The sequence below is a fragment of the Capra hircus genome, chromosome 8 (genome assembly GCF_001704415.2).
Source record: "Capra hircus breed San Clemente chromosome 8, ASM170441v1, whole genome shotgun sequence".
Lineage (NCBI taxonomy): Eukaryota > Metazoa > Chordata > Mammalia > Artiodactyla > Bovidae > Capra > Capra hircus.
In genome coordinates this window covers 76,334,243-76,357,144 of record NC_030815.1, presented here as the reverse complement: position 1 = coordinate 76,357,144, position 22,902 = coordinate 76,334,243, and the positions used below count along the sequence as shown (strand labels likewise).

General features: G+C 39.5%; 1 protein-coding gene across 2 annotated transcripts in view; it reads left to right on the top strand.

The window, feature by feature from the left end:
- Positions 1 to 22,902, top strand: part of FRMD3 (FERM domain containing 3) — a 352,765-nt gene that overhangs the window by 197,762 nt on the left and 132,101 nt on the right. For both annotated transcript variants that reach the window (XM_005684098.3, XM_018052405.1), the window contains exon 4: positions 21,120 to 21,198. In XM_005684098.3, coding sequence (XP_005684155.1) covers positions 21,120 to 21,198 — 79 coding nt within the window. The remainder of the gene's footprint in view (positions 1 to 21,119; positions 21,199 to 22,902) is intronic.

Genomic DNA, 22,902 nt, shown 5'->3' with positions numbered 1-22,902 from the left:
GTTAATGAAGATTGAAGTATTCTTGTCCACCCCTCAAGCTCCCCAATATACTTTCCTGAGTAATGTTTTCAAGCTCTGGTGTTGTGACCTGCCTCCCCTCCTCCCCCGATGAGCTCTTGGAAAAGCTGGTTTGGGAGACATCTCTGTAGTGCATAGAATATCTGGCCATCCACTTGGGGGCATTGTGAATAGGGTGTTGCCTGCTGGTCCTGGGTGGCATGCTGTTTTGTCCTGGTCACCTGTGCTAGGCTGTAGTCAACCTGCTTTTACTTATGGTTTAGAGGAGAACTTCTGAAATGCACCTCAGAAATTCATTGCCTGCCCTGGAGTCCATTTATCCCTTCATGTCAACTTTCCCAGGGCTCTAAAATGTGGGTGATAAGTCAGTTTCTCATCAGAGATCAGGTTAGCATGTATTAGGTCACTAGTCATCATTCAAGGGAGTCTTTTCTTTTTTTAAATATGAAGAAATTATTTGAGGCAAGGATTTTAAGTAAGAGAAGGAAGAAACTGAATTATGATGGCAAACTAGTAACCAACATATCAATTCCTTAACTCTTTCCTTTTACCCTCCTGCTCTCTCCCTTTTCTGTCCTCACTCAGACCTCTGTCTGTCTGTCCCTTCCCTTTCTTTTCCTGTCTCTCAAGAATAGACTGTCTGATCAGTGCAGGACTCACAGCCAGCCGGGCTGTTCAGGCTAGCACCCAGAACTGCTGTGGGCGAAAGATGCTGCAGGGAGAGGGCAAGAAAGATGTGTGAGGTGCAGGCAGGGGGCAGCAATGCATGGAAAGTTCAGAGAAGTCAGCCCCTTGAGGTGAGGCTGGAACAGAGTTGGGACAACCATCCAAGATTAAGTAGCAGGACACAGGTACCAGGGAGCTCTGTATAGAATGACATGTAGGCTAATGAGAATAAACTAATTTATCTGAAAAAAAAACTAGCTGATCCTTGGCTTTTATCCCTTAACTACTTTATCCCTTAAAGCTTTAATATTGTTTTTATATATTTTAAAATATTTAGGCAAATTTCCAGTAAAGTTATTTTTAGTAAATCGTTCTTTGACTTTGGTTCTTAAACGTCATGAAATAGTTTCCTTAAGCCACACACATTTTTAAAATATAACATCTATAAAGTAAGATGTATTTCAGTACTTAATAGAAGAGAAAATTTTAAATTGGTGAATATTTTTCTGCTTAAGAGCTTTGTATCTACAATTAGTAAATCTGAACAACCAATTCAGAATATATAATGTTTTGTAAAAATAGTTTCAAGATTGACATATGACTACTGGCTGGTTTTAATCTAACGACAAATAGAATCTGAATTTGGAAAAATAATTGTGTAAAATTCAGTTTCTAACCAGACATGGTGACTCACTGATTCTAGGAACTAGTAAGGTTCTTACCCGAAGGGTAAGGGTCTTACCTGTTACCTGGTCCTCTGTTGTATTGTTAAGAACATTAGCAAACAAAAAATTATGTAATTTTTCTCAAGATCACAAGGCTAGTTTTGTGGTTGTTGATGATGTCTTTTAGTAACAAGAATTTATTGTTTTCTTATACATATGTCAGAAACAGTCACTATAATGTAAATTAGGAAAAAATTTAAACTAAGGCATATAGACTGTTAACCCAGAAAAACTGGGTCCAACCAATCCATGGAACTCATCCATTAATTTATCAATGGATCTGGTTGCAGAACCCCAGGCAGCTTCCTCTTTGGTTGTTGTTCATTCGTTGTGTTCAACTTTTGCAACCTCATGGACTGCAGCACACCAGGCTTCCCTGTCCTTCACTATTCCTGGTGTGCTCAGATTCATGTTCATTGAGTAAGTGATGCTACATAACTATCTCATCCTCTGCCTCCCTCTTTTCCTTTTGCCTTCAATCTTTCCCAGCACCAGGGTCTATTCCAGTGAGTCAGTTCTTCGCATCAGGTGGCCAAAGTATTGGAGGTTCAGCTTCACCATCAGTCCTTTCAAAGCATCAAGTCCATTCAGGCTTGATTTCTTTTAGAATTGACTGATTTGATCTTACTTTGGTTGTGGATATGCAGTTTATATTCTGACTGCCTTTGAGGAGGTAGTAAGAGAATAATTCCTTCAATGAAGAATTTACTCCATTCCCATCTCACTCATGAGTGATAACCAGCTTTCCAGTCCTTTGCCCTGACCTCATTAAGATCCCTCAGACTATATGGATTACCAGTGTAGTCAGGAGACCAGCTCTTCTGATGAATAAAATTTCTACAAAATCATTATTATATCTTACTAGTATTTTTAAAAATAATTTTTTGATAGTATCATGCTTGTGGTTTTTCTAGCAGTTCAGAAAAGTTTAAACTATTTCCTTTCTCTTCTCCCTTATATCTCCATGCTTACTTCAAAGAGATAACTAACAATATTTGTATATCCTTCTGGGAATTTTTCTTTACATATAAGTTCCCCCAACTTATATAAGGCCTTTTGTAAACAAAAATGAGATCAGTCTCTATACATGACTCTTCATCTTGTCATTGTCTTAATAATTTTAGAGTTTTTAAATCAAAATGAGTGATTGATGATTAACTTCATTTAAAAAATGGTTTTCAGGAATTCCTTAGTGGTCCAGTGGGTAGGACTCTGAGCTTCCAATGCAGGGAAGTTGGGTTCTATCCCTGGTCAGGGAATTAAGATCCTGCATGCTGTGTCGAGCAGGTAAAAAATGAATAAACAAAAATTTTAAATGGTTTTCTGATATTTAATTGTATACATCTGTGTGATTTACTTATTAGTGAACATCAACATTGTTTATAGTCTTTTCCTATTATAAATTATGCTGTAGTAAACATGCTTATATGCATATTCTTGCATATTGTCCATCTGTACTAGAATTTCCTAAAAATAGAATTGTTGGATCAAAAAGAATATACATTTAATCTTTCCTTAGAGATAAATACCCATCCAAACAGCTTATAGTAATTTACTCCTCTAATGCTGCATGAGAGTTCTAATTTCCCCCAAATCTTGTTAAGAATAAGTATCATCAAACTTAACTTTTATGGTGACCTCAAATCTATTAGGAAAGTGAAATATTTGATTTAAAAAAACTGGACAGTCATTAATTATAAATTTTAAAATTGAGAAACTTCTTAAACTAGTCTTATTTCTCCTCTGAACTTAGGAGTTACTTTAAATTTGGCTTTTTAAATGAATACATGGTAAAACTGGCTTCGTTTTATTCTATAGTGATGTGAATTTTTAACACACAGATTTGTGCAACCATCTTCACAGTCAGGATACAGAACACATCTCCCCCAAAACCTTAATTTTGTGGTCCTTTTGTAGTTACTCTCCACTCCCCAAACAACTAACAACCACTGATCTATTCTCTGTCAATATAGTTTGTATCTTTTGAGAATGTCACAAAAATTGAGTCATACAGTTTGTAATCTTTTGAAACTGGCTACTTTAACTCAGCATGAATAACTCAAATTCATCCAAGTTCCTGTATTTACCAATATATGATACAGAAAATTAAAAGAATAGTTGGTCTTTGAAAAAATCAAGAAAAATTGATGAACCTCTAGCAAGACTCATGAAGAAAAAAGACACAAACTACCAATATCGGGAACAAAAGAGGAGATGTCACTACAGACCCCACAGAACAACTCTAGGTATGTAAGTTTGACAGTTCCTCAAAACCCACAAATTACCAAAGCTCACCCAATATGAAATACAAAATGTGAGTAGTTTTACAAGTAAAGATACTAGATTTAAAACCTTCCTGAAAGAAAATCTTCTGCCCACTTGCTGCTATTTTTGTTGCTGCTGGAACCCCTTTTCTTGCTCTTCAGGCCTTAACTAGGAGCTTCTAAGTTTGTACTGATGTCCAGGTATCTCTGAGTTCTGTCCAGGGGACACAGAAGAGAATATGTGATGATCTCAACACTGGTTCGCTGATCCTTTTAATTCTTGTCTTTGTTTCCAATCTTCCTGCTATTGTTTACTTTCCAGAGACCTCAAATTGCTGCTACACTGTATTCTGTCCAGATATTATGGCTACAGTCAATACAAGAAACAGGATGGGGTGTAATTAGTCCATACTACCCAGAACTGAAATTTTAAAGTCAACTTTTAATCATTCCTTGTATATTAGGTAAGAATTTAGATAGGCTTTATAATTTACTTGGGAAGCACTGAGGGAATATCTTTCTCATTTCTCTTTTCTATCATTGTATCCATAGGTACAAATGTGGAGTGAGCTGGTGATTATTTTTTTCTTTCTAAACTACTCAGATAATAGACTGCCTGTAAGCAAAGTGTTAAATGAAGTGCATATTTTGAATGTTTTGTTTTTAGAGTCCTTGCTTTCCATGCAGGAATGTTGCTATGTAATACACACTGACTTCTCACTTCAAACCTACTAGCTTTTAGCCTTGTCCCCATGACTCTGGAATGTAGCCCAATGTGTATATATGTAGAGACACACATCAAGAGGACAAAAATTGTATGTCCTATAGGATCTATATAATCACATAAATTATACAAGCATGTCAAGGTTTTAAAAAGTTATTATGACTCAGAAGTATGGAAGTGAAGTGAAAGCTGCTCAGTCGTGTCCAGCTCTTTGCGAACCTATGGACTAATACAGTCCATGGAATTCTCCAGGCCAGAGTGGGTAGCCTTTCCCTTCTCCAGGTAGAAGTATGGAAATGGAACCTTATTTCCCCATGATTGAATTCCACTTGCTGTGTACCCCTGTCTCCTCTGAAAAGTTTAACCTTGTTACTTCAGGGTAACTCAGGATCTGCCAGTTTAGTATTTGATCTCTTTCAGCAAATTACTTAGTGAATTCATAATTTAAATATGAAAATGCATACCATATGTTGTCCTTCTCCACAAACAGTATCATGTGGCACGAGAAGCAAACTTAGCATCCATCGTGGCTGCAAGGGTGACATCTCTCAAGCCCAGAATCCTCTGAGTCCTGCAGAACTCCTGTGTCTTACATGATTTGGCCTCTGGTTGCTGGCACCGCTCCCATTGCATCCTCTCTGGATGCGCTGGCATGTGCTGCTGAGACCTCTGGCTCCTGCCATGGTCTTGACCTTCACGGCTATAGGCTATAGACTCTGCCCTCCTGTGGTCCCCACTGCATGTCTCTTTCACTGGTTGCATCTCAGCACATCTGTATTCACCACTGGGACAAGCTGAAATTGCTTAGCCTCTTCCATGCCATGCTTCAGCCTCAGGGTTGAAACTTGGCACACTATCTATAAGGCTCACTCTCTGCTTAAACACTCATGCTGCCATTTCCTTGGTGTGCTCCAAAGTTCCAAAGGATCACTTTCCCTAAGCTCTGGGATTTCTTTGTCTTGCCCCTACCCTTCACTCTGTTAGCCAAGCCTAGGGTGCTGAGGGATCTAAATTCCTTCTCAGAGCTCCATAAAACATCTTAACCTTGGTTACGTCCTATCTGGATCTCTCTAGGTTCTCCACCTGCCTTTCTTCCCTACCCCTTTCCAACAACTAATATGGCTTTTAGCCTTTGATATAAAATTAACATTCTAATACAATAGCTTTTTTATATACAAGCAGTAACAGTTTCTCAAATGTAATAAAAAAGAAGTGCTAGTATTTATAATAGCAATAACAAGTAAAAACAAATTTCTTATAATGTGTAAGATCTATATAAATAAAACTATGAAATTTTACTGTGGAGTTACTGTACCTAAGAGAGCTCAGTAAATGCAGACTTCTCATGTTTCAGGTTAATATTAATGAAATCAATGTCACATATTAATATGTACATTCAATAATTTTTCACATCACAGTTTCAATCAGGTTCTCTATGGCATTTAACAAATTGATTCTAAGGCTTATTTGCAAAATAAAATACTCAAAAGTAGCCAATAAATATGCAAAAAAGAACAATGAACAATGATGGAGTGCTTGTTCTATTAGATAGCAAATCAAGGACTATGAGCTATAGTAATTAAAAGAGGCCTCATGATAGACTCATAAAGTAATTAAGATAGAGTTAGGAATAGGAAAAGAATCAGTAGAACAGAGAAAAACAGTCCCATTATGTTTGGAAATATAGGTTGTAAGAAAGGTTATATTTCTTATCAGAAATATAAAGATTCAAGGTATAATTTTAGGGTTACGTGTTCACTTGGGGAAAAACTAAAGCCATCCTTCACATCATGCATGGGATTAATAACAAATGAATTCAAAAGCTAAATATATTTAATAATTTATAGGAAGTTTAGGTAAAAATTTAGGAGTGTTTTATTTTTTGGTAATACTTTATTTTTTGGCCTTGTTAGAGGATGTCGGACATGACTTAGCGACTAAATAACAACAGAGGGTTATACAATAAGCAAGTGATTTGCTATTAATCTATTAAAATAGAGAAGGATAATTGAAAAAATTGTGATATTTTGATTGCTAAGCATCAAAGATTATGATAAAACTAACACTATTGAAGAGACTGTTCTTTTCCCATTGTGTATTTTCTGGTCCTTTGTCATAAATTAATTGACTGTATATGGGTGGGTTTATTTTATGGCTCTCTCTTCTGTTCCATTGGTCCATGTGTCTGTTTTCATGCAAATACCATATGGTTTTAATTATTATAGCTTTGCAATAGAGTTTAAAATCAGGGAGCATAATGCCTTCAACTTTGTTCTCCTGTCTCAAGATTTTTTTGGGGGGGTTATTTGGGGTCTTTTGTGGCCCTATACAAATTTTAAGATTAAACATTTTCTGTTAAAAAATGTCATTGGAATTTTGATAGGAATTGCATTGGGTCTCTAGATTGTTTCAGGTAGTATGGATATTTTAACAATATTAATTTTTCTAATCCATGAGCACAGAATATCTTTCTATTTATTTGTGTCACCGTCAACTTTTTTCCTTACTGTCATGTAGTTTTCAGTATACAAGTCTTTCACTTGTTTGGTTAAATTTATTCCTAGATGTTTTATTCTTTTGATACAACTATAAATGGGATTGTTTTCTTAATATCCATTTCCAGTAGTTTGTTATTAATTTATAGAATCACAACAGATTTTTCTATATTGACTTTGTATCCTGAAACATAAATGAATTCACTCATTAGTTCTAATAGTTTTTTGGTGGAGTCTTCAGGGTTTTCTCTATATAACATCATGTCACCTGAAAGTAATGACAGTTGTACTTCTTCCTTTCCAACTTCAATTCAGTTCAGTCTCTCATTCGTGTCCAACTCTTTGTGACCCCATGAATTGCAGCACGCCAGGCCTCCCTGTCCATCACCATCTCCCGGAGTTCACTCAAACTCATGTCCATCGGGTCAGTGATCCATCCAGCCATCTCATCCTCTGTCGTCCCCTTCTCCTCCTGCCCCTAGTCCCTCCCAGCATCAGAGTCTTCCTTTCCAACTTGGATGCCTTTTATTATTTTGCTTGCCTAATTAGTGTTGCAGGACTTCTAATACTATGTCAAATGAAAGTTATAAGAGGGATTATCCCTGTCTCGTTCCTGATCTAGAAGGAAGAGCTTTCAGCGTTTCACTGTTGAATATACTAGCTGTTGTTGTTGTTGTTCAGTTGCTAAGTTGTGTCCAATTCTTTGCAAACCCATGGACTGCTGCAGCACACCAGGTTTCCTTGTCCCTAACTATCTCCCAGAGTTTGCTCAAACTCATGTAAAAAAAAAAAATTAAAAAAAAAAATAATAAAAAATAAGTAAAAATTTAAAAAAAATAAAATCAATATATAGACTTAAAAAAAAAAAAAACTCATGTCCACTGAGTCAGTGAAGCCATCCAGCCATCTCATCCTGTCACCCTCCTATCCTCCTGCCCTCAATCTTTCCCAGCTTCAGAGTGTTTTCCAATGTGTCAGCTCTTCGCATCAGGTGGCCAAAGTATTGGAGCTTTAGCATCAGTCCTTTCAATGAATATTCACGGTTAATTTCCTTTAGGATTAACTGGTTTGATCTCCTTGCTGTCCAAGGGACTCTCAAGAGTCTTCTCCAGCACTGCATTTCGGAAGCATCAGTTCTTTGGTGCTCAGTCTTCTTTATGGTCCAACTCGCTCATCCATACACAACTACTGGAAAAACTATAGCTTTGACTATATAGACCTTTGTCAGCAAGTGATGTCTCTGCTTTTTAATATACGGCCTAGGTTTTTCGTAGCTTTTCTTCCAAAGAGCAAGCATCTTTTATTATCTGTAGCTTGTCACAAATGGCCTTTATTGTGTTGAAGTATGTTCCCTTTATACGTACTTTGTTGAGAGTTTTTTTGAAGATCATAAATAGATTTGAGTTTTATACATCTATTCAGATAGTAATATGATTTTTATTCTTTATTTTGTTCATGTGGTGTATCATATCAGAAGTATTTTTTTGTAATTATGGAGTCAAATAGGATTTCCTAAGGAAAACATCAAACCCAGAAGTAACAAAGCAAAATGCTAACAAATTTATACAAAATTTAAGTGTTTGTACTAGAATATTTGGTTTGTTTTCTCTACAGAGTCGATTCCTAGTAAATATTTGTTGGATGAATGACTATACAATGAATTATAAATGAATTAAAATACAGGCAAAATAATGGGAAGAACATTTGTCAAGTATATAAAAAGTAGTAATATGCAGACTATAAAAAGTCGATGCTATAAGCCCAAAGAAAAACTCAGTAGAAAAATGTGAAAAATAAAACACATAGAAGGAATGAAAATAAGTGGGCGATAAACTTATAAACAGATGTTCAACATCGTTAGTAACAAGGAAAATACAAATTAAAACAAAATATTTTTATACTGCTATTCAGTCACTTCAGTTGTATCTGACTCTTTGCCACCCTGTGGACTGTAGCCCACTGGACTCCTCTGTCCTTGGGATTCTCCAGGCTAGAATACTGGGTTGCCATGCCCTCCTCCAGGGGATCTTCCTGACCTGGGGATTGAACCTGCATCTCTTATGTCTCCTACAGTAGAAGCCAGATTCCTTACCACTGAGTCACCAGGGAAGCCCTTATTTTACCAGGAAAATTGTAAATATTGATAATAGCCAGTCCATGAGGATGAGGGTAACACTTCTGGTGGGAGTATATAAACTGGTAAAGCCATCTGGGAGGGAAATTTGGCTGTATCTTTCAAGATTAAAAATCCCTATGTCTTTGGTACAGGTCATTTGTGAGTCTGTTGAAAGCAAAATTTATTCCAGCATGTGTATATATTATGCAAGGATGTCCATTGTGTCCATTGGAATATTGCTTATCACACTGGGAACTGGAAGGAATAAAAAGCTTAGAAGTTTTGGCCAGGCTAAATAAATTATGTGGAGTGCATGTAGTCATTTAAAGAAAAAAAACAGACATATTTTATTGACACCAAAATATTTATTAGATATATAGTAGAGTTTAAAAAGCGAGTAAAATACCAAGTATAGAATGATCATAAATGAAAATATAAAGATCATTATTTGGAAATAAATACATATTATCTATATGACTATGAAAATGCACAGAAGACGGACTAAATAGATGTATACTGACTGTAGTTACCTCTGGGAAAGAGAATGAAGTAGACAGAGGTGAGGCCCTCATGTCTTACTACATGTAGTTACATTTCACTCTGATCTTTTCAGTGAGAATATATTCATATATCACTTGATAATAAAGAGAGAACATAAAAGGGGAGGGAGCTTTATGCAAAAGTCAAGAAAGGAGTAAAGATAGGAAGAAAGGAATCAAAGTGCATTATGCATTAAGCATGTACTGCAGAAATAGAGACCTGGATGAAAAAAAGCCTACTTAGTCTTCTAAACAGACTCTTTGCTTAATCCTGGCTGGTGCCTAGTTAGACCAGGAGAAGAGTTAAAATCTTATTCTTGCTCTATATATCAAGTATTATGGTGCCACCAAGCACTGTGAAGGGATAAAGGTTCTTGGAAATGGCTTCTGCATGCAAATCAGAGTGCAGAGAACCCCATTCTCTGTATAACACATGGATTTGGGTTCAGCCATAAGAACACTGTTGAATCAAGTTGCTGGCTGATATCTTTGGTGCTTCCTCCCCAAAGTTATGATTGTTTTTCATGGAAGCCTGAGATGGTTTATAATTTGTGTTTCTGGTAATATTTATGACACTTTATGCTTGTGTATCATTCCTTGGTTTTCCAGTAGTCCTGGGGGCTAATATAATTTTGTTAATAGGGAGCATGTACTCTGCTGTAGCACAGACAGAGGGTACCAGGAGCATTTCCTGGTGGCTCAGGGGTAAAGAACCCACCTGCCAATGCAGGAGATGTGGGTTCGATCCCTGGATTGGGAAGATCCCCTGGAGGAAGGCATGGCAACCCACTCCAGTATTCTTGCCTTGGAAATTCCATGGGCAGAGGAGCCTGGTGGGCTACAGTCCATGGGATTGCAAAGAGTTGGACACGACTGAGAAACTCTGCGTGCACGCATACACCAGAATCATAGATTTTGCTCTGGTGTCAGGAACAGGAGAACAGCCACAGGTCCATACCCAGTCATGGGACTCGTTTGGATGATAATTCTATTCTTCCAATTATTCCCTTTGCTATTAGTTCCTAAGGCTGCGAAAACAAAGTACCATACAACGGCTGGTTTAAAACAATAGAACTTGATTCTGCCACAGTTCTGAAGGCTAGAAGTCTGAAGTCGAGGTGTCAACAGGGCCGTACTCCCTCTGAAGGCTCCTCTCACTCTTGAAGATCGCTGGCCGGCCTTGGCATTCCTTCCTCAGCTTGAGGCTGCCCCACTCCAGTGTCTGCCTCCATTTTCGCATTGCCTTCTCCTTATGTTTCTCTGTGTCTGTATCTTAATTTCCCCCTCCATCTTTTATAAAGGGTATCAGTCACTGGATTTTGGGCTCACCCTAACCCAGTATGGGGCTTCCCAGGTGGCAGTGGTGGTAAGACGTGAGACTTGGGTTCAGTCCCTGGGCTGAGAAGATCCCCTGGAGAAGGGCATGGCAACCTGCTCCAGTATTCTTACCTGGAAAATCCCATGGACAGAGGAGCCTGGTGAGCTACAGTCCATAGCATTGCACAGAGCTGGACCCAACTGAAGTGACTTAGCACACATGCACACAGGCTAACCCATAATGACCTCATCTTAATTAATTGCATCTTCAAAGACCCTGTTTCCAAATGAGGTCACATTCAGGGATTTCAGGTTTCTATGAAATTTGGGGGTTACACTACCCAGCTCACTGCACCAAGCACCCCAATTTAGATCTCCCACACCCTTTATCATTCCTATTTACTGTTTGGGTAGCCCTCATGATTTTGTTTTGTGGCTCATTTCTTCTCCTTTGTATATGTGTTATTCTTTGTTGACCTTGATCATATGTTCTGACAATAAAACTTTAAACATTTTACTTCTTCAAACACGCCTTGGACTGTAGCCCCATCTCTAGATCTTTTGGGGCAACCTGGCCTGTTGTCCTCAGGCATATAGATATGCTCATCTAATCCCTAGTATTTAGTTTGGAAGATTTCTTTACTTGGTCCATGGCTTACTATAAGCCTCTGCAAGTGGTAAGTTCATAATAAATGCTTGTTGTCTAGAACCAAACTGCTCCTTTTAGAGAGCAGGCAGAAGAATTTAAACTGCCATATTCTTTAAAGACAAAGTAAAACTCACACATCTGAACAAAACCCCTTGCATCAGTCAAGTGCATAACACTAAGTCCCCAGCTGCTGTGGTTTAGTTTTGGCTGGTTTCGCCCTCTTCAGTTTTCTTCTCTCCAGTGCTTCTTTCCAGCTTTAGGGGCAGGTTTTTTTTATTCTCATCATAGCTTAGTAGGTTTGGCCAACTGTCTTTCTTTCTCCCAGGTTTGACTATTTCATCTAAAACTCTTTTTTTTTTATCTTCTCTGAAAAAGTCCATTTATAGGCAGTTTGGGCCTATAAATAATTTCCACATTGTGTTCTTTCTTTATTTCACAACATGGATAGAAATAATGATAACAAAAGTAATGATAAAATACCTAAAATTTATAATGTACAATTCTAATTGATTTGCACATTTAGTAAGCCATGGGTTTCTAATTTTTAATAGTGTGGTTGGTGGTGACATGGATGTCACTTTGATTGAGTACAATGTTATGCTTTGGGGAGGACCCAGTACTTCTTATGGAAGAGAGGGAATGTGGCAGGAATGGTGGAGAAAGTGGAGGAAAAGGAGCATCCTCCAGCGGAAGCCTTTATGTCACCAGGGAGATACTTTCAGGGCTTCCTTTCTCCTTCCAGAGTGCGCATGTTGTTTCATAATGTGATTCAAAACTCCATCTGTTGGCAGCGCAAAAGTCGAAATGATAACTGTGATGGGCCAAGAGAGTCCATGCTTGGCATATGAATCCTAGAGGTGGTTCAAATCTGGGTCAGCTGGGTTAGGAAAGCTCTATTCATTTCTGTTTCCCTTTGGCTGGAAATACTTTATAACGCCTCATTTTTAGATGCATTTTTGTGGTAAGAAAAAACACCTCAGTACCAAGTTACATAAGTAATTTTGCATTTTGCTGTTATAATAATAATTATCATTATTACTAGTTGATTTATACCAACCAACATTACTCCTCAGGGGCCAGTGAGTTACACAACATCTGCAGCAAGCAGGCACCTGGATCTCCTGCCTTCGGTTTCATGTACTTTTACTAACTTTTTTTGACTGAAATTCTCAGGTCCTGCACCCTAGTCCCAGGCAGCAAAGTTCCTCTTTAGAAGCAGAACTGCCAAATATCTCTTCATCTGGGCACCTATTTCATGAGTATTCCATCCCTACTCCTTCCTAAGAAATGACAGTCCCCCTCTCTCCCTTTGAACCAAGATATGTGACTTAGGTCAAGTTAAAAGACTCTACGACATCCACATGGGTTTCTTCTTCAACCTCTAGGGTGATAGTAACTCCTCTGGTTTGAGTGTGAAGGTCTCAGGCAGTCTGCTGGGCACTCTACTTCATGAACTGGTGTCATCCTCATCATGGTCTCTGTTAACAGGACCCCTGGGCCAGACCCAACCTGCCCTCTGGTTTTGTATGGCCATACCATAGGCTGGGAGTAGGTTTCATATTTTTAAATGGTCAGAAGGAAAGAATATTTTGTGACATGAGGAGTGTATTAAATTCAGATTTCAGTGTTTCATTAGAACACATCATGCCATTTGTTTACATCATGTCTGTGGTTGCTTCTACCCTGCAACTTCTGATGGAAGTAGTTGAGATAGCCGCCATGAGGCCAGCAAAGTGAAAAATACTCTCTTATCCTTTATAGAGAAATTTCACAGATCCTTACTTTGAGGTGGTTAGTTGCATTCTTATCCCCATTTTGCAGATGAGGAAATGAAAGTTGAGAGTTTTAAGTTTATACCAATTTATTCAAATGGTGAACTTGAGATTAGGCATGTTGAATATCAAAGTCCCTGATGGAGCTTCTCCTGTGCAGCACAGGCAGGCAGAGAATTCCAAGAACAAGTATTTGTGAGGCAGCTGCTCAGCACTCCAGTGTCCCCTAAAAGAGTGCTTAGAGGGTGACTTCATCATTCTCCCCATGCGGGTGTGGGTGTGTGTGTGGGTGTGGATGTGCCTGTGTGTGTGTGTGATTAAAACATAAGAGAGAGCTATAACAGGAGGAAGATGAGTTAAAGAAATGTTTTTAATCTCTGCTTTGGAAGTAGAGCAGGCGCAGTACCAGTAACATCTTGGAGGCTGCTGCATGTCATTTCAGTCAAAGAGGGATGGAGGGATTACCTGTGCCGTTGATGATGATAGTAACAGTTGTCACTTAATGGTAATAATCATTTCCAACTAGAAGAGAGCAGTTGTTAAGAGAGCAGTTCTCTGTGGCTGGTTCATTTGAGTTACAGTTTGTTATGAGTAATGCTTTGCCCTTTCGGCACGCAGCGCCTTTTTCCACATACTCAGAAAGAGCATGTGCTCCCAAGCTGTTTCATCACCGAACGTGGCTCATCAGTGTCCCTTTGCACTGCTGCCCAATGGAGACGTGGGGTGTGGCCCTCAGCTCTCAAGCTAAAGCCCCTGAAAGGACCTGGGAGGGACTTTTGATTAGGAATAAAAAGGTGTCAGTTGTGCTGAACAGGCCAAGGACCCCTGATGCCTGCCTGATGTCCTTTGAAAAGTAAGCCTCTTACTTGCAGTGCTAGGGGTCCTTTCTGCAACACCAAACCCTTTGCAGTGGTTTTTCCAGAGTCTGAAAGTCTGAAAAATGGATCACACTTCTGTTTTCAAGAGTCCCAGAGGGAGGCATGAGAGACACATTCTTAGGTATAAGTACTGTCCTGACAAATGCCTGTTGGAGCCATGGGTGCTATGCTTTAACTGCTGTTGAACAGAGTTGGGGTGGGGGAGGTGTGTGGTGGGGTGGTTCATAGCTGTCAGCCAAAATGTGCATGAGAAGGATCATGAGTTTATATGTAAGTTCCCAAAGTTATGTTTTTCTATTGTTCTTTATAATGATTGGAGGAAGACCACTGTATTTTAAGAAAAACTGCTGAGGTATGTTTCACCAGCCAAAATAGAGTTTCACCTATTTATTTTTACAAGATTTGAGGATGGTTACTGGTTAAAAATCCCTGGAGATGGGAAGGGCAACCCACTCCAGTATTCTTTCCTGGAGAATTCCATGGACAGAGGAGTCTGGCAGGCTACACTCCATAGGGTCACACAGAGTCGAACATGACTGAAGCGACTTAACATGTTTGCATGCTGATTGAAAATAGAAAGTCTTTTTTTTTATTTGCGTTTTCACCGGGGAGGCTGCTCACCTAATTGTTTCTTATCCCTATCCTCATTTCTGGGCAAGATCTCAAAGTGGAGATGAAGTCTGTCTCTGCTTTATAAACGGTTGTTCCTCTCCCCATGTTCTCACTGTTAACAAACCACCCAAATGACAATGCCCTGGGATCTGCTGATGCAAAAAAGGGGCCCCTGAGCTTCCCTGGGTGGCACTTGGCCTCGCCAGCCTTTGTCTGGCAGGTAACAAAGGATTGTGCCAGAGGAGCCCTGCTGTTCTTGGGGCGATTACCTGCTCCCAGCATTTTAAAGTGGATTTTACATTTTTCCCTACTCTGCTCCTCAGTGATGTTCTCATTTTTAGCACTTACATGGCTGAATAAATGCTTTTTTTGTTTTTTGTTTTTTTTTTTTTTTTACTTTGAATGCATCTTTATTTTTTTTTATTTTTATTTTTTTGGTTTTTATTTTTATTTTTTTACTTTATTTTACTTTACAATACTGTATTGGTTTCGACATACATTGACCTGAATCCACCATGGGTGTACATGCGATCCCAACATGAACCGCCCCCCCCCACCTCCCTCCCCACAACATCCCTCTGGGTCATCCCCATGCACCAGCCCCAAGCATGCTGTATCCTGCATCAGACATAGACTGGTGATTCGATTCTTACATGATACTATACATGTTTCAGAGTAAATGCTTTTCAGCTGTTGACTTAAGTGCAATTCAGTCTTCCCTTCCCTCCCATATCCAGCCTTCCTTTTCCTTCTGTCTTCTGTTAGGAGTGCTTACCTAAATGTGAACTTTGTTGGGATGCTGTGCCATGTGTGTGTACCAAGAACCTGCTGGATCTGTCCAAACACCTCTGGGGAGGTTGACATGCCCCCCGGTGCTGTTCCCTCTTCCAAAGCAGGAAACAGAGACGTTAAGTGTCTTGCTTAAGATCACTGTCTGAAGTCTCTTCTGAGGTTTGAGCACTCCTGGTGGGCTTGGGTTTCCCGTCATCCTGTGTGCTTCTATCACTGATGCCAGAGCCTTAGTACCACAGTAGAAGTGAACGAGGGTGTTGTCCCCTGTGGGGTGCCCCATGTAGTAAAGCCACATTGTGGCTTTTCATGATGACACTGTCGGGGAAGGGCCCCGAGCAGAGCGTAGGCGTTACTCTCTACATGTTACCTCTGTGTTGGGTATTTCTTGTTCTATAGATAGTTCCTTCATCAGACATTTCCAATTCCTCTTCTGAACCAAATGTTTGGACAGATAAGTGCCATCTTTTACCCTATTCCTCTTTCTCTGTAGCTTAAGAATAAGGCATGGAAGCTGGAATAGCAGAGAGACTGAGCTGCTAGACGAAGGGAGTGGGCTCATCTCCACAAGAGGATTTTGACCTTAGACTAGTCCCGGGGAGCTCATGCCAGCTGTCAGCTGGAGCCTGGAAAAGCTCCTTTTCCAGCATTTATGCAGCTGGTGGTGTGTCTTCCAGTGCTCCAAAGCTGAGCTTTTGACCCTAAACCACTGCCAACATATTTGGGTTTAACGATTTAAAATTTTACATAATTGTATTTCTCCCCTTGTTTAATTTTCTAGAAGGTAATAAAGAGAATTGCACTTAGGTTGGGGGATTAGCTTGTGTGGAGATGAGAAAAGGTAACAGGGATGGGGATGGTCTTCCCTCTCCCCTTAAATTCTTTATTCTTCTCCATGGCAGTTATGAGCTTCAAATGTCCTACATATTTCATTTATTTATTTTCATTTTATATCTGTTTATCCCACTAGAATGTGTTCTCCATGAAGACAGAATTTTTTGTTTATGTCTAAACCTGTGCCTGATACCTAGGAGGTACTCAAAATTTTTGTTGATTTGAATTAATCCTCCCACGAGAAGTAGCTATTGTAACCAACTCCAGAGTCCCTGAATCTGTTCCAGCTGTTGAAGGGCAGAGATTGATTTGTGGGACCTGAGATTGTTCAAAATAGAAATCCTAGAAATTGCTGTAGTGACTCAGACTGTGGACCTTCTAGACCAGTGTTCTAATGGGATGAATGTGATAGCAGCACATGGCTGTTCACCTTAACATCTGCCTCAGAGGATGGGCACCATCATTCGTTCATTCATCTAGACAGGGAGAGAACTAATCCTTTATCAAAAAGCAACTCTGAGGTTGGAAAGCTGAATAACACGTATAGGTCCAAACCCTCATAAATCTTGTCATCAACATTTTAGGGGGAAATGATTTATCTTTTCAGCTTCTTCCAGCCCTGTGAAGGAGCATTCCTTGGCTTTACTTCTTGCTCTATAATATAATTTTGCATCCACAGCCTTCAGTGTGTTCTCTAAGGAGAAGCCTGCTACTCCTGTGGTTCATTATGTCAAGATCATGCACTTCTTTTAACCTATAGGAAAATTTTTTTCTTTTGTTGGCAACACAGGGCCAATGATGCTGGATCAATATGAGACCACAGTGGGGGTATATATGATGGTAGAAAAAAAAGGGTGGAAAATTTCAGACTTGAAAAGTGCTGCCTCTAGGCTTCCCTGGTGGTTTAATGGTAAAGAATCCGCGTGCCAATGCAGGAGACACAGGTTCTATCCCTGATCTGGGAAGATCCCGTATGCTATAAAGCAACTAAGCCTGTGCACCACAACTATTGAGCCTGTGCTCTAGAGGCCAGGAGCGGCAACTACTAAAGCCTAAGCACCCTAGAGCCTGCCCTCCACAACGAGAGAAGCCTCTGCAATGAGAAGCTAGCACCACAACTAGAGAGTAGCCCCTGTTCTCCATAACTAGAGCAAAGCCTGTACAGCGATGAAGACCCAACCCGGTCAAAAATTAAACAATAAAAATATTAAAAAACAAGAAAAAAGCCACCTCCTGATTCTTCTGCTACCTGCTTGGCATCCCTTCTCTGATAAGGGGTCTAGTGGTGAGCCCACCACTGGAACCTTGTATTAATTTCTTCCATGATCACATCCCAGAAAATGGAGGGGGAGATGGCAGGAGCTTAGTGACTTTTTCTGTCTGACTTAGCAGCAACATGTATGAAAAGAATTACAGCTGTTGGTCTGCTGTAAACTCAGAGTGAATCAGCACTGAGAGGAGGCTGTTGATAGGGAGCAACAGATATGTTCGAAGCCTGTGATGGTCCCCTCACCTGAGCAGGTCTGGCAACTGCTGGGGCTCCAAGCTTGAGGAAGCACAGAGGAGGCAGGAGTATATCCAGGGTGAGGGCACTCAAAACTCCCATATGAGGAGCAGTTACAAGAACTGGGGATATTTATTTTATTTTATTTGTATTAATTTTTTGGCAGTGTGAGCTTTTGATTGCAGCGTGCCAGCTCCTCTAGCTGTGGCACATGGGCACAGTAGTTGTGGTTTATGGGCTCTCTAGTTGTGGTGTGCACGCTTAGTTGCCACAGCATCTGGGAATCTTGGTTCTCTGACCAGGGATAGAACTCACATCCCTTGCATTGGAAGGCAGATTCTTAACCCCTGGACCACCAGGCAAGTCCCTAAGGATGTTTATTTTAGAAAAGGCTCAGAAGGACCTTGAGCTGTGTCTTCAAATGATGGAAGGGCTCTCCATGTGGGAGAAGCATTAGATCATTCTGAAGCCTCAGGTCTTGGAACAAGGATGGCTGAAAGGCTTGCCTACAGTCATGGAATTCAAAGATGGCTGCCTGGGGACCACCTCTGAGCCTCACTGCGTGATCCCTTAGGAGGAATGCAAATCCCAGTTTGTATCCAATTAGCTCAGATACCTATTGAAGCCAGCCTAGGGCATGGCAAGGAAATATGCTGACCAGGTAGAAGAGAAAATGACAGCTCTCATTTGGGTCTACCTTCTGTGAGCCTCCTTTTCTCTATTTGCCTTCAGCCAGCTGATTTTATTCCCCCAAATTCAAATATTGGGAGTCTATATTAAAATATATATATTTAATAATATATGAAATAGTTAATGATATATGGAATAAAAACACTTGCATTTAATGATATAACTCATTATTATATATATCAATAATATATATAATATACATTATAGAATGCATGTATTATAATGTTGGAACAACCTGAATAATTAAAAAAGAATAGATGAATAAATTCTAGTGTATCATATGAACTATTATGCAATTGTTATAGACAGTGAGTTAGATCTGTACCTAATGTCCTAGATGGATGGGCAAGATAGTTGAATGAGATAAGAGAAACATACATAGTATGATCTCATTTTGTGAGAATAAATTTAAAAATTACTTATGTGTGTAATCATGTGTGAGGATGGCAAAAGTGGAGAAGCAGAGAGATGAAGTGGTTGTTAACAGTGGTTGGCAAGTCTGGGGTTGGGTGGGGAGCTGGGGGACAGAAAGGGCAGGAATGGAGACAAAAGTGAAGGAAAGTGAAAGGGGAAGGCTTGTCTGTCTGTCTATCAGTATCCATCTGTCTATCTGTCTTTCATCTCTCTGTCATCTGTCTGTCTAGCTTCATTGGTTGTGCTTAAACATGTATTAATTTTGAGGACTTTAATAAAAGGAGGAAGAAAGAAAAGAGAAAAAGCCTTTTTAAAATGCTGTTTTCTTTTTTGTTCTGTTGCTTGTATAACAACTGTCTCAATCTTTCTATTAAGGACACATTTTATCATTAAAAACACTAGTAGTTTTCATTTTTTAGAGATGATGGTTTAAACAAATTGAAAAAAACCTGGGGAACATGTAAAGATAAAATATTTTGTATCAAAACCGAGTATCCATTTGTGTTTTTCTTCATTTTTTGCTGTATAAGAGGTGTACATTTTCCCCTAGTGCTCCAGAAAAATGCTCCCTTTCTTTTTATTTATTTATTTTATTTATTATTATTATTATTTTACTTTACAATACTGTATTGGTTTTGCCATACGTTGACATGAATCCACCACTGGTGTACATGAGTTCCCAATCCTGAACCCCCCTCCCACCACCCTCCCCATATCATCTCTCTGGGTCATCCCAGTGCACCAGCCCCAAGCATCCTGTATCCTGTGTTGAACCTAGACTGGCATTCTTAAATGTAGGGAACACACGGTCAGTTAAGAAACAGTTAAGTCAAGTCAAACAACTCAGTTAAGAAATTTGCTAGTTTCTGGTGGAGAAGTGGAGCATTGAGTAAAGGGTTCTGACACCTGTGTGTGTGCATGTGTGTTTTTAATCAGTTTTTCTTTGGGGAGGTACCTAGCAAGATGCTGCTATGTTTTCCTGGGACTTGGATGCTTTCTTTCAAACTGTTTTAAGTAATTATTTTCCTGATTAAATTATCCTCATTATACATTCATTTTTGATACTGATAGTCCTTTCTACATAAAGAATTTGTCTACATACAGAATAGTCCAAGACGTTATAGAATTGACTGGTGATTTAACCCCTGCTTATTATGAAAGAAGATTTGAGACAGAAGAGAGTGCTGTTTCATAGTAACATTTGGATGTAAACTCAGAGATGATCTCAATCATCATCATGATTCAGAGACAAATAATAATGTCAGGTCCATAGAAATAATAATACTAACCATTGTACTTCTTTGATTTTAAGATGCTCATTTTGTATATTAACTGAAATCTAAATGTATTTTATGATACTTGTGTGCATTTATTAGGTTAATATTGCAAGTCAACAGTGGTCTTATAATTAAAGGTATCAGAAATCCTATAGAATCCCCTTGGGAGCTTATTGAGTTCTGGATGTTTTAATGCAATTAGTACATTCCAGAATCAATAAACCTCAACCAGAATTTCAGTCTACATATAGCCATCTTGATTCAGACAAAGCAAGAAGTTATAAAATTGTTTCTTTTCATGCAAGCGACTGCCTCATTAATAGATAACACTAAACTAATAGTGAAAATTATACAGAGTAGGATCTGTACATGGCAGACTGCATTTTAAGAATCTTGATTTTAGTTCAAAGGCACTATCACTCTGGGAAAACTAGTCATGTATGGTGACATTTTTCCATCTCACAGGCTAAAAAAAATATTTCACTAGGCCAAAATCCTGAGTGATACTTATGAACAATGTATGTGTCAGAAGAGAGTTGAAAGAAGTGGAAGAGAAAATGTTATTTGAAGCTGTGGCCTGGAGAGAAGGAAGGAGCCGTGACATGGAAAGCTGTACTGACTGACCAGGTTGCCCATATCCTAGTTTGCTTTAGGTGTCTTGTCAAGCATTTCCATTGAGTTTTGTGGTCACTGTTGCTTTGTTTCTTCTTCTTTCAGAAAATCCTCCTCCCGCTCCCCCCAGGCTCGATGGAAGGCTGCATGGCTGACTCGCCTGTGTGTGCTTGAGTTCATGGTCTTTGCTGCTTTTCTCATGCTGTTTCTTTATGATGTTTCAGCTCATCCACCATACACCATGTGCTTTAGAGTGAAATTCTACCCACATGAACCCTTGAAGATTAAAGAAGAGCTCACCAGGTATTTTGCTTGTTTGTTTGTATGTTTAACGTGCCCCCTGAACCAAAGCCAGGGCCGCTGAGTCTTCCTCCTAGAGCAGAGCATCTCCACCAAGCAGGCACCTCAGCTCAGTATTTGGCTTGGAATTGTTTCTCTTGCACTTAACTGTCTTGGGATTTTTCAAACCAATGTCATTAGAAGTGTAATTAACTGTGCAAAAAAGCAGTGGGTATAAGGAGGAGCTGCTCCCTGAAAACATCTGACAGTGGTTTGCTAAAAATAAACAGAAGATGACTGTCTTTAGGACATGGGCAAATTCATAGCTAGTGCAGCCCCTAGGACTTATCTTGGGAATCTAAGATTTTCTGGAAGGGAAAAGATCCCTTGACAGAATGGAATGTTTGTCATTCCACATTTCACTTGCTAAATGACCAACTGTGGAGCCAGCTACCCTCTCCTTGTAGAGTGTTCTCAGCCCAGCTATTTGTATTTTCTAGTTCTTGGGCCTCCCCCACTTCTTGTCCCTTTCTGCCGTGGCCACATGCAAATAGTCTACCTTCTGGAGGTTCCACAAGCAGCCGTGGCAGTGCCACTGAGCGGAGTCCCAGGAGGGCCAACTCGGTGGATAAGAAGAGCCCATGCTCATAGTGCTTAGTTCTTAATGAGGCTTTGATTTGATGCTTAGTTCTTAATGAGGCTTTGATTTGATGAGTGTAAAAAGTTGTTCCCTCTAGTCTTCTCAGAATAATCTGTGTGGGTCCAAACACAGAAGAGAAGCAAAGGCAGTTGGCCCTGATCATTGTGTGCAGAGGCACGTGTAGGGTTCTTAGGGGTTGTGTTATCTTATTATCCATGAGGGGCCAGTCAGGCTCCACCATACTGGCAAAGAGTGACGTTGGAAGGGAGCCTTTCTCTATTAGTAATTTGTGCAAAGCCATTGGTGGAGGTTTGTGCTTGGGGGTGGGGCGGGGTATCCAGGGGAAAGGAGATGATGGACATTGTAAGTGGTGGTTGGCATTTTGCAATCTGGCCTGTCTTTTTAAAAAATTAAGATAAAATTCATGTAACAAATTATTTTTCGTTGTTTCAAAGTGCACAATTCAGTGCCATTAAGCACATTCACCATGGTTGGGCAACCATCACCATTATCTAGTTCCAGAGCATGTCATCATGCCCTTGACCCCCAGAAAGCTCGTACCCATGAGCAGTTGCTACTCACTCTCTCATCCCCCTGGCCCAGGAAACCACTCATCTGCTTTCTGTCTCTATGTATTTACCTGTTTTGGACATTTCATGCAAATAGAATCAAATTGTATGTGGCTTCAGCCTGCTTTTGGCTTGAAAAATTTAATCATTTATTTGTTAAGTTCTTCCTCAGTTCTGCTATCTGCAAGGGCTGTATAAGCTACTTACATAAATAGAGAGAGAGACATATTTGAAGATATTTGGCCTGCCCTCTGGGTGCTAACAGTGTAATTAGGAAGATCAAATCAAATACTCATGCCAGGCATTATTTTATCAGGGGGCCAAAATGGCTCACTTTTGTCACTTGTTTTCTTTAAAATCTTTTCTGGAGGATAAATATTGAATATGTATCACAATATAAATTAAGGATGTATTTTTTTTGTTGATGTTGAGCAAAGCCCCTTTTGAAAGTAAAAGGGTACAAAGTTTTAGTTACCAACTCCAGTTAAATCCCTCTTAGTTAAATTTGCTAGCATTTTC